At 39.7% G+C, this 15,062-nt stretch overlaps 1 protein-coding gene across 12 annotated transcripts in view; it reads left to right on the forward strand.

Annotated features, from left to right (window-relative positions):
• Window positions 1-338: 338 nt before the first annotated feature.
• Window positions 339-15,062, forward strand: part of CIT (citron rho-interacting serine/threonine kinase) — a 74,955-nt gene continuing 60,231 nt past the window's right edge. For 10 of the 12 annotated variants that reach the window (XM_030501540.1, XM_030501543.1, XM_030501544.1 and 7 more), the window contains exons 1-8: window positions 993-1,160; window positions 1,979-2,120; window positions 3,429-3,604; window positions 4,931-5,032; window positions 5,204-5,346; window positions 6,306-6,399; window positions 7,745-7,948; window positions 9,309-9,462. In XM_030501540.1, coding sequence (XP_030357400.1) covers window positions 1,065-1,160; window positions 1,979-2,120; window positions 3,429-3,604; window positions 4,931-5,032; window positions 5,204-5,346; window positions 6,306-6,399; window positions 7,745-7,948; window positions 9,309-9,462 — 1,111 coding nt within the window. In that variant the 5' untranslated portion in view covers window positions 993-1,064. Of the gene's footprint in view, window positions 389-992; window positions 1,161-1,978; window positions 2,121-3,428; window positions 3,605-4,606; window positions 5,033-5,203; window positions 5,347-6,305; window positions 6,400-7,744; window positions 7,949-9,308; window positions 9,463-15,062 lie in introns of those variants that run through there. The other 2 variants (XM_030501541.1, XM_030501552.1) reach the window with 2 other exon arrangements.

Genomic DNA, 15,062 nt, shown 5'->3' on the forward strand with positions numbered 1-15,062 from the left:
TGTTTTAAACTTTGGCAAAGGAGTAAAGAATACAACAAACAGCAGCGGTAACCCCCAGCCCAAGCGGCGCACGGAACGAGCCGCGCCGGCAGCGCCCGGCAGCCGCCACCCGAGCAGGAGCCGCCCCTCGCGGGCTCCCCGCCATGTCCTGCTCCCCCTCCGCGGCGGTCGGGCGGTTACAGCCGTTAACAGCCCGGGAATGACGCGACGCCGCCGTCCCCAGCGGCCTCAGCCGCTCCTCCGGCGAGGCTGCACCTCCTCCCCGCTGCGCTTCCGGGCAGGCCCGGCTGGCGATTGGCTGAGGCAGGCGCGCGTCGTCGGAAGTGATGGTGGCCGGGGCCCGCCCATGGCTCCGTTCAAACCTGGGTGGCGGTAAAGCGGGGCGGAGGTGAGGGCTTGCTGTGAAGCGCGGGCCGGGGCCGAGGGGGCGCGGGGCTCGCCTGAGGGGGCGCGGGCCGCGGCTGAGGGGGCTCGGGGCTGAGGGGGCTCGGGGCTGGCCTGAGGGGGCGCGGGGCTGAGGGGGCGCGGGCCGGGGCTGAGGGGGCGCGGGGCTGGCCTGAGGGGGCGCGGGGCTGAGGGGGCGCGGGGCTGGCCTGAGGGGGCGCGGGGCTGAGGGAGCGCGGGTTCGGGGCTGAGGGGGCGCGGGGCTGGCCTGAGTGGGCGCGGGGCTGAGGGAGCGCGGGTTCGGGGCTGAGGGGGCGCGGGGCTGGCCTGAGTGGGCGCGGGCCGGGGGGGACTCGGCTTGGGTCGGGCTCGGGCCGGGGCTGGGGGGGCGCGGGGCCGAGGGGGCGCGGGGCTGGGCTGAGGGAACCGCCGCCGCCGTCGGGGGGCTCCGCGCTGTCAGCTTGCGTTCTCCCGCCCTTCCCAAAACACAAGTTGCGGTGACGCTCCAGATGCGTCCAAACTTACTAGTTCTAATAAATGTTGTTTCTGAGGAAATAAAGACGTTGTTCACGTTATACCCTCTCATCCCCTTTTTTTTTAATTTCAAGTCAGCTGTTCAAGTGCCTCTGCTTTGAAAGTCCCCTTTTCAGGTGATCTTTTACACATGGTAACTTGTAAAGATGTTGAAGTTTAAATGCGGTGCCCGAAATCCGGCAGAGGCCGGACCGATGGAGCCCATCACCAGCCGAATTTCTCGGCTAAATCTGCTCTTCCAGGTAAAGAGCGCCTGGACTGGGATTAGCTGGGATTAGTATCTGTGTCAGCGTATCAAAACAGAGTTTTGCTTGCATTTATCATGGAAACTGCACAGCTTTTCTCTCTCTCCTCTGCTCTCCCCATCTGCCACTTCAGCTGCTTAACATTTGACAACAGGTTGATAACAGTGCCTGTGTGGTTCTTTGGAGGAAGGGGTAAAAGGAGGGGATAACTAGTTGGAGTTCCAAGCAGGCATCTGCTTTGTGCTAAGTTTGATAGACAGTTTATATGCATCTGTTAATATTATAGCCTGAAGTGGATTTCCCCGCATGATGATGGAATATTGCAGTCTGTATCCTGTAATCTGCAGTTTTTCATGCGTGATGTAGCTGAGGGTTTTACCCTGAAAAGGATTTACCTAACCAGTTTCTATTTGATCACTGGAGGTTCAGCAGCTTTTCCTTCTAGAGCTAATATTGATACTGACTGCTTGAAGTATTTATACCATGAGAAAAACCCACATTGTACAATGTCAAGAAAAAAGCCAGGGTGATCAGAGCCATCAGTGGGATGTAGATAGTTCCTAAAAGCTGTGATTTGAACTTTAATAATCTTTAAAGGATTGGTTTGCCTAAAGGTAAAATACCTGTAACAGCTATTACAGACAGATACAGTGAATTAATATATTTACCTCACACTTCTGCATTGTTTGTCTAATTTCTGAAGCAGTGATTTTTAAATGAATAATATATAATCTACTCTATACATATGTTATTGATTTGAGGCTTTTCATTGTTGTCTGAGACTCCATCTGCTGTTGCTTCCTTTTTTTTTCCAGGGGAAGCCACTCTTTGTAACTCAACAGCAGATGTCTCCTCTCTCCCGGGAAGGCATCCTTGATTCCTTATTCGTCCTTTTTGAAGAATGCAGAAACCCTGCTTTAATGAAAATTAAACACATTGGCAACTTTGTTGAGAAGTGTAAGTTTGTTTAGACTAATCTTCAGGTGCCATTTTAAAAGATAGTTCTTAATGTTTAAATCATGCTTTAGTTGTTTTGAGTCCATTAATGATGGTAACCCAGGACTTGGAGCGTCTGACTTTTTGTGGGCAGACTCAGTATTGTGAAGGGGATCTTGGCAACCTCAGTGAAGCTGTGACCAGGTCCAAAAAGGTCAAATGCAAGTGGCTTTTGAAGTGTGGTGACTCAAATATGTGTCCTTCTTAGTCTATGCTATATTTAGGGTTGAGGGGGTACTTTTTTTGAAAGTGTCTGAGTAGTACATACAGCAAAGCTCCAAGAACACACTATAGGAGGATGTCAGGAGTTGAGAGCAGGACAGTGACTAGAGGTATGAGGAAAAAGAATTCTAGAAAGGAATTTGGTAATTGTTGGCTCTTTCAGCTTTTAGTAGTCTTTGGATTCCATGTGTTATCTGAATTTTGAAAGTGTAACTTGTAAATAGTGACTCTGTAAATCTGAAGCACTGTTGTAAATAGTGCTTCAGAAACACAATTCTGATGGAGTAAATATTCTACTGATAATGTGCTCAGATTCTTTTTGGGAAAAGAGAAAAATTCATCAAATTTTCTATTGAGATATACTAGAAAGCTATTTGGTTTCAAGTAACTTCTCATGCCCCTTATGATAGTTCCATCCAACAGTTTCTAGATATTATTAGCAGAGAGTAATTTTCTGCTAGTCTGAAGAATTTTTAGAGCAATTTCCTGTGAGCAGTTGGTTATCACAGTGCATGCTGTTTGAAACTAGTCCATGGAAAACTTGAACTGAGTAGCTGAAACAAATGTCTCTGGTTATTTGTTAGAAAATAGACTAGTGCCTCCCACAGGCAGAGGAGGAAACCCTGCCACTTGACTCGGAGAACTCTGCTGGGTAAAGCCCTCCTATTTAGAGATTAGACTTTGTATTGGTAAAGGAGGGTTGGAAAGAAATGAGAAACAAAAGAGGCTATCAGCCTATGATGTTATGAATGGGGCAGAATTATGGTTGCTATGGGAACTCTCTTAACATTTCCTGGGTCTTTTGTATGAGCCATATTTCAGTCTTAACTATGCATTAATGCAGTCTTTTTCTAGTTCTTATACATACTGTTGTTTTTTTTTTTTTAAGATGCATATTTTGGAATGATTTCACATTTCTCAAGAGTCTGGAACTAAATATTGTTGGTTTTGTTTTTTGTGGGTTTTTTTTAATTCCCCATTTTTGACGGTGTGTTTGTTATGAAGTACCAGTTGGCTACTGTAAAAATAAGCATTTTATTTTTCTAGATGCAGAGACTATAGCTGAATTGAGGGATCTGCAACCTGGTGTGAAGGATTTTGAAGTGAAGAGCGTGGTTGGCTGTGGTCACTTTGCAGATGTAAAAGTAGTAAGAGAGAAAGTTACTGGTGATGTGTATGCTATGAAGGTGATGAGCAAGGAGTCCTTGCTGGCGCAGGAGCACGTATGTATATTTTTCTGTTATGAGAGTAGAACAATAAAGTACACTTTGAACATTCCCTTTTTGTCACTACTATTAGAATTAAGTTAAAAGTGTGTCTTGGAAAGGATCATCCTACATTTCAGTGAAGTAATGTAGTTCTGTGTAGTTTTGCTGTATTTAAAAGCCATTGTCATAGACTTGAATCTACTGCGTGAGGTGCCATCCAACCCCAAAAATGGCCCTTGTCTTAAAGAACTTACTATCTAATTGTAAGACAAGAAAAAACAGATAGAGAAAATATTGGATCAGTATTGATCAGCTTCTTGATGGCTTGAATTTTCAGGCAATGTGTTCATTAAGTTTTTTATTTTAAAGACCGACGTAGAATGTCAGGAGTGGGTGTGAAGGCAAACTGTGGTGACTGGATTTTTATGGAGAGCCTCTCACTAGCTTGAGAAATGTGTTACTTGAGAACTTAAAAAAGGGATAATGGAGGTTGTGATCATAGTTTGGTGAGAAATAGAAGTTAATCTTTCACTGACATGAGCTGACAAGTAGGACAGAGATACTCCATGAAAGACCTTGTGAATTTATACAGCAGTATCTGCATCAGTTGTTCCCAATACATGATGCAGTTAGATTGCTCCTGAGATCCCTTAGCCTTGTTTGTGGCCTTTAGAAATGAAGATAAACTCAAATCACTCTTGCTATGGCATGGGCTGACAAGAAGCAAAGTATGATACTACCCTCAGTATGAGACTTGTTCAGTCTTCTTGAGTGTGGGTGAGTGAAATAGGGAATGTTGATCTAAATGAATGTGCAGTATCTCTGGTAATAAAATTAATTTCTTGTTCTGGCTGCGCATCTGAATAATTAAATAGTTGCTAGAGGATGATTTCAAGGAAGCCTTATATTTTAATACTTTACAATGAACTTATTACTGAATTAGCTATGAAATACTACCTCATAATTGCTCTAGTTTATTCTTGTCTGGTTGTTTTGAGATCAGTTTTTTTTTATTAGGGCCAGGCCAGATGAGGTCAACCAGTTGCACTCCAGACTGGTAGATGCTTCACCAGTTTGAAAGGGAAGCTGGCCTTTGTTGCAGGGACTATTCAGTTGAAAGCAAGCTAGACAACAGAAAGTGGAAGGAGAACAGAAAACAGATGAGTAAAATTACCTTTTAAAGGTGCACATCACAAGGGAAAGGCATTTAATATTTTCTGTGCAATTTTTTTTTATGTGTGCCTTTGGCACAGACTCAAATCTTTCTAAAACGAGGGGATTCTAATGTATTCTAACTCATTTTCATCATGCTATAACTCTTATAACTTCCTTTTCTTGTAGATGTCTTTTTTTGAGGAAGAACGCAGTATATTATCTCAGAGCACCAGCCCATGGATTCCACAGTTACAATATGCATTTCAAGACAAGAAGAATCTCTACTTGGTAATGCCTAGTCTTTGTTTCTTTCCTCCTCTATTTAACACTGTTACTGTTCTGTAAGTTTTCCTGCATTACATGCCACTGTTTGATATGTGTCCAGTGTAATATGGAGAAGTTGAACAGGATATCTTTTCTATATATGAACTATATCTGTTCCTTTAAAATTTTATGTAGGTTATGGAGTATCAGCCTGGAGGGGACTTGCTGTCACTCTTAAACCGATATGAAGACCAACTAGATGAGAGTATGGTGCAGTTTTATCTTGCAGAGTTGGTTTTAGCCATTCACAGTGTCCATCAGATGGGTTATGTACACCGGTAGGTAAAGGTTGCTTTGCATTGCACATAATATGTGATTAGTATCATTCCATGAAAAGCATTATGGAATGATGCATTCTTGGTTGTTGTTTTTTTATATATATTCTATCCTCTTTCAGGTCAGTGTTTCACATGCTCTATCAGAAGAGAAAATTAGAAAATTAATCAGACTCCAACTATAATTGTAGCTAAAGGCATTAACTTTGATGTAAAGTTCAGACTAACATCAAGAAAGGATTGTTACATATAGTTTTGGGAGGCATAGGAAAAAGAAGCCTTAATGTTGCACTATAAAAAATTAAAATCTTTTCCAGAGATTGTTGCACCAATATTTTAGCACCAAATATTTTTGGGAAATTAGTGTCACTGTTAAAACTTCTGCTGTGCTGGTTGGTGAACAGAGCAGTAAAGGATCTTGGAGTAGTTAAATGTCGCAGAGTTTTCTAAAGATCATCTGAAGGCTTGCAGGCTGTTACTGTATGTATTTTCACATCTTACTGGTGTTTAATAAATTTATTCCATTCTGAAGCTTTGGAAATGTTATGAAGTATTTATGTTATGAAGTATTTATGCTACACTTAGAGCAGAGGCTGTGACCTTCTAATGCAATGTAGCTGCCTGGATTTGAAAGATGTATAGAATAAGTTGTGAGGATATTTGGGATGAAAGCTACATAATACTTCACTGTAACTCAATTACAATGTAGTCAGGGTGCAAAACCACCTTCTCTTTCCATTGTCCGTCAGTAATTATTAACTTTCTGTGAAATAAATAGGAACTTTACTACTTTCATATTTGCTTGGAAACAGAACAACAGTTGGAAATAGGACTCCCACTTGTTAAGGTTTTATGCAACTGAGCACATGGCGGAGTGCAGCTGAATAGGGATATCCTGTTATCTAGATGCGACAGCTGGGAATGGTATGGAAAGGTACTGATTGCTTTCTTCTTGCTTACAGAGATATTAAACCAGAGAATGTTCTGATTGACCGAACAGGACACATTAAACTGGTGGACTTTGGGTCAGCAGCTAAAATGACAGCAAACAAAATGGTAATAATGTGGTTGGAAGTTTTGCCTATGGGTTGGTTGGTCCAGTCAAAAAGGGAAAATTAACTTTTTATCTGTTCCTTGATTGCACCTGGTTCTTCTGCCTTTCTTGTCCAATATGGAATCTATTCATAATGATATATTTCTATTTATGAATGGTTTTTCAAACATGAACTCAAGCATCTTTTGCAGCTCTTGGTAGATATATCTGCTTCTTAATATTTTAATACACTTGTAAAGGCAGCTCTACTTTCTCATGGTGCTGCACTGCAATACAGAATCATACTTCTAGGGATCCTTACAACTGTTCAGTGCTGTGCTTAAAGGAGGACATAGATTTATAATTGTTCATGATTGGACTGAACCCCTGTTGTAACTAAGGTGGAACAGTTTTGCGTGCTTGGGAGCTCTTGATTGAAATGAGTCACATTTCAACGTTCTGGGCTTTGCTCACCAGAAAGCACTCTATTCAAAGCTGTGAATCCGCTGAGGTTTTTTATAAGTTGCTTGTAAATTTAGGTAACTGCATACAAATTCAAGTGATAATTTGAAATTAAAATCTATCTAAGCGAGAACATGAAGTTCTACACCACATTCCTGTCTTGGTTTACAACTTTTTTTGGTAGCATTTTCTTAGTATTACGACTCTTAATATTTTGTTCTTGCCTTTTCAGTGCTTCTTTGCATTGTCTTTTTCTTTTAATTTTTTTCCTTCACATTATCATTTCAGTTATCTCGAGGTTTTTATGTTAGTCTGCCTGCTTCTTTGTTTCGGTTTTTCATACCACTCAATGAACTGCAAAAATGATTGCAATTTTGGCTCCTGAATTACCTTTTCTAAGCACTCCAGAAATTTAAATACTAGTACTTTGCTGATAATGAACACAAGGTAGAAGGTAGAGATGACACAGAATGCAATGAGGGCAGGGAATATTTATGTCTAAATTTGACTATTTTTGATATTTCAGCTCTGATGTCCCTGTTTATACTAATTGAAGCAGTAGTGCTAGAGTATGTATACTGCTTAAAACATTAGTTTAGTAATCCTGTGCTTTTTAGAATGCTGGTTTTCTCCTTTAGCTGTTTGTACTTGCTAGTAACAGTTAGCTCTGATAATTTGACTCTTTTTCTATCAAATAGCTTGCTTTCTGTTTGTTTATCAGCAGTTTCCTTAACCTTGCACTTTTTTGCTTAACAGCCTTGCTTAAATTTACTTACTTAAAATTCACTTAGAGGCCTGAAAATTGTATCTCGTTTGAAAAAAGCAAATAAAAAAGATTTGGTTTATTACCAAGATCACAATGTACAGAAGGTGCGGTAAGTTCATTTGGTGTATCTTTGCATCTAGGTAAATGCCAAGCTACCTGTTGGCACACCTGACTACATGGCACCAGAAATGCTAACAGGGTTGAACGGGGATGGCAAAGCTTCCTACGGTCTGGAATGCGACTGGTGGTCCCTGGGAGTCATCGCATATGAAATGATTTATGGGAGAACTCCCTTCACTGAAGGGACTTCAGCAAAAACCTTCAATAATATCATGAACTTCCAGGTAGAGAAAACTCCTTCCATGTTCTTGAGTAAAAAGGCTATAACTAAAGACTGTGGTTTTACAGTTGAGATAAGAAGCTTATGGATGTCTCTTACTTTGTCAAGTTCATAGAATGTTTGGAGTATATGCTTTATATTTTTATATGTCTCTGTATTGTAGATATCAAATGATTTTTGGTAACAGGTGTCTAAAAATAACCATTGCAGTGCATGAATTGCAAAGGTTTAGCTGTCCTCTTAGACAACTATAATTGCAACTTGTGCAAAATAGTCTGGAAAAGGGATCAGAAGGATTAATTATGGATTCAGAAAGTTTCTAATCTTACAAAGTGTTTCAGGATAGTAAAGAGAAAGGCTATGAAGGGCTGCAGAAAGACTTGAGGATATTGACTGTCTGCATGATTAAAACATCATGTGAAATTTAGTTTAAATAAGTTTAAACCAATGCATATGAATGGAAAAGTATCCCAACTGTACCCAGTGGTGGGCTCAAGAACAGTATCTTGATTTTATAATCTATGCAAATGTTAGTTTAGTTTTTAGTAACAGTCCAAAAAGCAGCACATAGAATGGTAGGAGGTAGTAGGAAAGAAAAAGAAAAGAAAAAATCATGTGTAGCTTGGAGGAAGTCAACAAAGAATGGTTGCCTATGATCTCTTCTAATATGGGAATTAGGGGCATCAAATGAAAGTAGGCAGCAATAACTATGCTACAAACAAAAAAGGAAACTTCATATAGCACATTCTTATACTGAGGAGCTCTTTGCTGTAAGTTTGCAGCTGCTGAATATTTATATGTGTTCAAGAAGTGACTAGAAAAATTCATAGAAGAAGAATCTATTGAGATCTGGCAAATAGAATCATAGAATCAAAGTGGTTTAGGTTGGAAGGGATCTTAAAGCTCATCCAGTTCCAAGCTGCTGCCATGAGCAGGGACACCTTCCACTAGACCAGGTTGCTCCAAGCCCCGTCCAGCCTGCCCTTGAACACTGCCAGGGGTGGAACACAAACACGTCATCCCTGGCTCAGAAAAGCCAAAGCCACAAATTCTTGGAAGTGTGGGAGAATTTTTTGGGAAGGTGTCTTGTTTTACTCTTCCGTTTATGTATGCCTTGGCCATTTTCAGCATAAGATGGTGATCTGGGACTGCCATTTGTCTGATTGGGAATGGTTGTTCCTGTGTTCTTATCTTTGCTGCAGTAAATGCATATAAAAGCCTAGCTGGAAAAAATGCCCAATACTTGAATTTGTATGCTATAAATATTTATCCAGTCTGCCTGACATAGAATAATGAAACTTAATTTTACTGTTGTGGGACTGGTTTCCTACTGAGCAGAAACCCTTTTCTTTCTTTTTTTGTAGAGATTTCTGAAGTTCCCAGAGGACGTGAAAGTTAGTAGTGAATTTCTTGATCTGATCCAGAGCCTGCTCTGTGGGCAGAAGGAAAGGCTGGGCTATGAGGGACTCTGCTGCCATCCATTTTTTAATAAAGTTGACTGGAACAACATCCGTAACTGTAAGTAGAATAACACTGTATTTATAAACATTTCCTGTTGCTTTGGGTAACATGAACATTTGTACGATGTGAATATTTAGGTGAGCTTGATCTGAATAGTTATTCATAATGAAACAGGCTGTGTCCTGGAGCAGGTGTTTTTAACAAAACAATTCATTTTGGTTTCTGGATAGGATATGTTACCTCTCAGGTGCAAATTGCAGGGTAAGATGAAGTTAAATACACTTCCATATGAATTTCTGATGCAATTGCCCTATTACTGCAGGCACGAAACCAGAAAATCAAAATGGTCCTTTCCATGTCCTTCCTTGGATTAAAATGCATCAGTACATTCTTTCAGGCCTTTTCCACCTCCGTTAGCTTAGTTTTGGCTTAATCTCATTACTTTTTGTTGAATCTTCAGCTTTCTCTCTTTCATTGCTTGTGATCCAACTTCATTTAAGTTGTTTTTTGCTTTGTGTGTTTTGTTGGGTTTTAGCTGCTATAGGTGGTGATATGTTAGTGGTCATAGGGACATTGGAATTTTTCCTCAAGCTTAATTTGGCTAATAGATGACTCTTTTTTATTGACAAAAATCCATTCATTCCACTAGGAATAGAATAAAACCAGTGAAGCAGATAATTTTCTCTGCAGAAAATTGTTTCTAAGACTATGGAAGCACTGGAATTCAGTATTTGAAAGTACTGAGGCACCAACTGCATGGCAAAAGCAAATCTTCCACAGATTGTCAATGATCTGTGTATGAGAGCCTGACTTGTGCTGGATAGTATTTGAGATTATTTGGACTGTAAGATTATCTGGGCAGGGAACATGTCTGGGTTATATTCTTTATCCAGTATGCTGTAAGAGCAATGATTGTGCTCCATTTTCATGATAAATTGCTAAGCCAGTGCTTCTACTTTTGATGACTATCTCAGCACTTCAGCTGTCAGCTCCACAGAATATTTACTCACTTTTCTGTTGATTCATTAATTTTGAACTTGTGGAGCTGCTCTTCTGTTAAATTCCATTGTTTCTGCCCTTTGAGAGGCATTGAGGCTTGAGTCTTTTCCATCATTTTATCATACATTTCCCAGACTTCAGCTCTTTCTGCCTTCTTTCCCCAGAGCCCTGCCTAAGCCACCAGTTTCCATTTCTGAAACTTTTGTTTGGCATTTGTATCATATGATCTCAGATCTGGAAAAAAAATGGCATGTGAGCATGAATCGTGGTGGTTCCTTGGCAATTGTCTGTCCAGTATTCACACAACTGCATAAGTTAATGGGGTGTTTTGTCATTTCATGTGGCAACAGTGATACTGATGGACAAGCTGGTTGGCAGCCCTGATGTCATTACAATGTTGAAAGAAATCATTTGGGATTTAAAGATCACTTTCTGTCTGCAGCTGGCCAGTGAATTGCATCATTCCCTGTAATATCCGGACCTACCTACTGTGAAGATTCGTGCAGTTTTGACCCCTGACTTCGTCGTTATGTCTCATACTTCATAAAACCCCACTGTAACTAGCACAAAACACAGCGGTCTTCTAGCTCTTAGCAGCAGATTCAATGTATCACCTATTGCTTTACTCTCTGCAGTGGTTCTCCATTTGCTGGTTTATTCAGGGCACTGTCGCTGTCATTCTGTTCAAAACCCTTGTTGGGTTTGACCCAGGCTATCTAAAAGCTAAAGGTTTCTTTCTTATCTTGACCTCTCCTGATAGTGGTGTTTAACTGGAGCAGTGGCAACCTCAGAAAATAAGGAATCCAGTGAGTGCTGGAAAAGGTCACAGGATTTAGATTTACGTTAAAGAATCTCACTCCCTCAAGTTAACCTGGTCAGAGTTTTGGGGCATGGCACGTCGGACTCAGGGATCTTAAAGTTCTTTTCCAACCTAAATGATTCTGTGATTGCTAAATAAATTCTGTGTCAGCACAATCAGACTTTCCTCTGGTCTATAAAAGCAATGATGTTATTTCTATTATAGACTGAGAAAGGTAGGGAAAAAATTGGTACCCTTGCCTTGCAGGTATTTAAATTGTTATGCTGGGAGCTCCAGGATAACCACTCTTAATGCACCGATTTTGGTTAAGAATGTGTCATTAAGAGGCTTTTCAGTGTTACATTTTGTTGTTATGGTAACCTATGAAACACTTGACTTTTCAGTAGCCCCCTTCCCAAAAGATAGTTGCCTCTAAAAAAGCTCCCAACTTGGATTCAAGCAGCACGTATCTGTGGGGGCAGCTCTTACATTACAGAAACAGTATCCAACCATTAAACGTAAGGTCAGGTTTAACTGAATCTGTGTCAACAGCTAATCTTCCCCTACCTTGGAGTATTTTACTGAAACTTATTTGTAGATTCTCCTCTCTGCATTTGTTGTTTTCTGCTATTCAATGACTTCTAAAGCTTCTAAAAATCCAAAACAGACACCACCACCTCCCTCAAAAAAAGAAAACAAAACTTTGGGAAGATTGTGTTGATTTACTTGACAGAATTTCCTGAAAATGTGATGGAATTTATCTACCTAGAATAAACATATTTATGTCTGTGTTTCAGCTACATGATCAGCATTTTAACTGGAAAGTTGATAACAGAACTGTTTGAGTACTTGCTAAGCATCTAAAGCTGGAGGTAGAGAATGGGGGAATGACATACTTGAGTTATGAGCAACGAGGTTGCATTGTATATCATTTGGGTACTTTGTTAATCACCTTTTGTTAATTAAAATCCATAAATTCCACCAGCTGTTTAATTTGGAACCAAAAATCTACCTGCTGAGAGGTGGTCAGAAGACTTTTATTGTCATCTAAGCAGTCTATATGTATAGCATAAAGAATCTTTCATTTTAAGAATTGTTTTGTAACTGCAGTCCAAGAGGTCTTGAAAATGGAATGGCATATGTGGAGTTGCATGAGGAAACTGTATATATGAGAAAAAAAGAATGAATGTCTTGTGCAAACAGAAGAACTTGAGAAAGTGTTGAAGACTGATTTTTAGGGTGTATATTTTGCTATTAAGCAGGCAGGGACACAAATCTCATTGTTTGTGAGTCCAAGACTCTTGCTTATCCTCAGGAACCCAAAGGTGTCATTCATGGTTAAACACTGTGATGTTTCATTTAAATGCTTGTCTTGAGAAAAATGTGTTGACTTGTTTCTATAAGTGGAGATCACTTTCATGCCAGCTTGAAGATCACTTTTATGTATATGCTGGATCATTGTCTTGACAGAACAGTAAAGTTGTTAATATTATATAGATTGGTTACAACTAGTATAATGCCTTTTTTTTTTAAAGTGGTCTTAGAGAAAACATCCTTGAATTACATCCTTGAATTACATCCTTGAATTACATCCTTGAATTACTTTTTAATTTCCATTTCTTCCATAACACATTACTCACATAGGCCTCTTAAAGCCTGAGGAAGAGTAGTGCCTAACCTACTGTGTGGATGCCTTTCCTCAAAAGGCACATACAGATCACCTTGCAGATCAAGGAAAGACACATTTTTATTCTTAAGAAACATTCTGTATTTCCTTTCAGTTTCCTATTTCAGGCTTTCATTGTCCCAGGGGAAATGCAGTATCTCTTTTCTGAATTTGCATGAAAATATTTTGAAAGGATGGAGAGACCTGATTAAAGCAACGTTCCTTGAACTACTCAGAAATACATACCCTAAAAAACCAAAAGCAGCTTCTTTCCATAGAGACATTTTCTCTAATCCTAATGATAAACCAGTTACAGAACTGCAGTGCATGTGTGCTGGAGTTTGCTGCTTTCTTTTTTTTCTCAAACTTAGCAACCTACAACACCCCCTTTTCCTCTGAAAGTCATTCTTTGGAACAGATGGAAGAGGGTTACATCCTTCCACAAGTGGGGAGGTATCTAGGCAAGCAATGGGCTTTTTTAAAACATGCAGTTCTCTACAAGATACTTTAAATGGTAAACAGAACATGTATGTTTGTTTGTAACATCGGAAACAAAAAGAAGTCTTTATACCCAACCAGTTTGTATGAATAGAAGCATCAGGTTTACTGCCTTTTTGAGTAATAGTTTTGCCTCCCCTTTGAGAGGAGGTGAGCCTCAAAAACGTGCAGATTTTTCACCTTGTCAGATGTGATGGCATGGTTTTAACATTTGGTTCAGGGTTTTAACATTTAGAGGCACATCTTGGCCTCTACTAAAGGATCCTTCCCTTTAAAGAAGCAACTGGTAAGCGTGTCAGTGTATTTGCATTCACCAATCTGCATCTTGATCTGAAAATACTATAGTTGTGTGACAGTTCTCTGATTTTAAGCAAGAAATAATTTAATTAGCTATCATGTCACCCATGTTTGAAAACAACATTACTTCTCTGTTTTAGCTGTTTTTTTACAAGACTACTCTGTTTATTCTGTAGATGCTTTGGACATCAGACAAAGGACTCCTTAGTCTTAGGAATAAAGGAATATAAAGAAGCTACCAAATAACTAAAAAACCCCAGAGTGGATCTAGCTTTTTTTCTGTAAAGATATTCCCTCTTACTCCTAAGTGAGTCTTTTTCTAGGGTCCTAAAACTTCTGAAGTTCTTCTCATTGTCAGTTACTGTCAGCAGTTCAGGACTACTTAACATCTAGAGGTGTTTCTGTTGGAATGACTGCTTTTTCTAAGTTTTCTTTTTAGTTGCTACTATTTCTTGATACAACTGTTGTAACAAGGTTATGCTGCAAAGTTGCAGAGTTTTTGGACTGTTAGTCATCAATTTATAGTGAATGTAAAATCGAGGGCAAATGATTTTTCATTATTTTTCAATCTAGTATTCAAAATTTCTCCTCTTTGTTCACATATTTTATTGAACATTAGAGGAAATTGTGGTGTTAAACATTGTGCTTTGTAAACTAGTTTCCTACCAGCCTCAAAGGTTTGCTCTGTCTCTGATTCAGTTTTACCTTTCTGCATCCACTGTTCCCCTGTTGAGTGCCTTTCCACTTTTTATGTGCATGCTGATCTTAGGCATATTTAAATTATATTTTCTTTTGTGCATATGGTTTGACTAGGAATTCTTATTGTTGGTAAGAGGAGAGCCTTTATTTTTCATTGCAAAGGGTTGGAGATGACTTTTAAGATCATCTTAGCTAATTTCTGGAGAGAAATAAGGCACTAGATCTCTCTTTCAAAGATGAAGTTATCTGTCAGACTCTGAGCAGTATATAACCTGGTGTTAGACCATTCTAAGAAGGCAGTTATGTTGGGCTTTGCTACCTCTTTAAGAAAGATTCTAGAGTTCCCCAGACAAAGTGAAGAGTTTTTGCTGTTTTCTCTATTACTTCACTTCACAGACAGTATCTTCATAGCCAGTCTTCAAAGACAGTATTACCCCCGCCCCCAACAACCCCTTCCTCTGAAATGATGAGCAAAGTTCTTTCAGCAAAGGTCCTAAACTAAAAAATAATTCCTGAAGTTCTCCTCCTCTGCTATGAATTAACTATAACTTGGGTTTATATTTACATTGAAGATGATATACTTGCAAACCGTTTTCTGGTTTTAATCATGAAGAGCATATGAAAGAGTGGCTGGATGCTATCCTGACATTAAGTGAATTTAAAAAAAACCCCACAGATACTAATAAACAATCTGTATTC

The sequence above is a fragment of the Strigops habroptila genome, chromosome 11 (assembly GCF_004027225.2).
Source record: "Strigops habroptila isolate Jane chromosome 11, bStrHab1.2.pri, whole genome shotgun sequence".
NCBI classification, from domain to species: Eukaryota; Metazoa; Chordata; class Aves; order Psittaciformes; family Psittacidae; genus Strigops; species Strigops habroptila.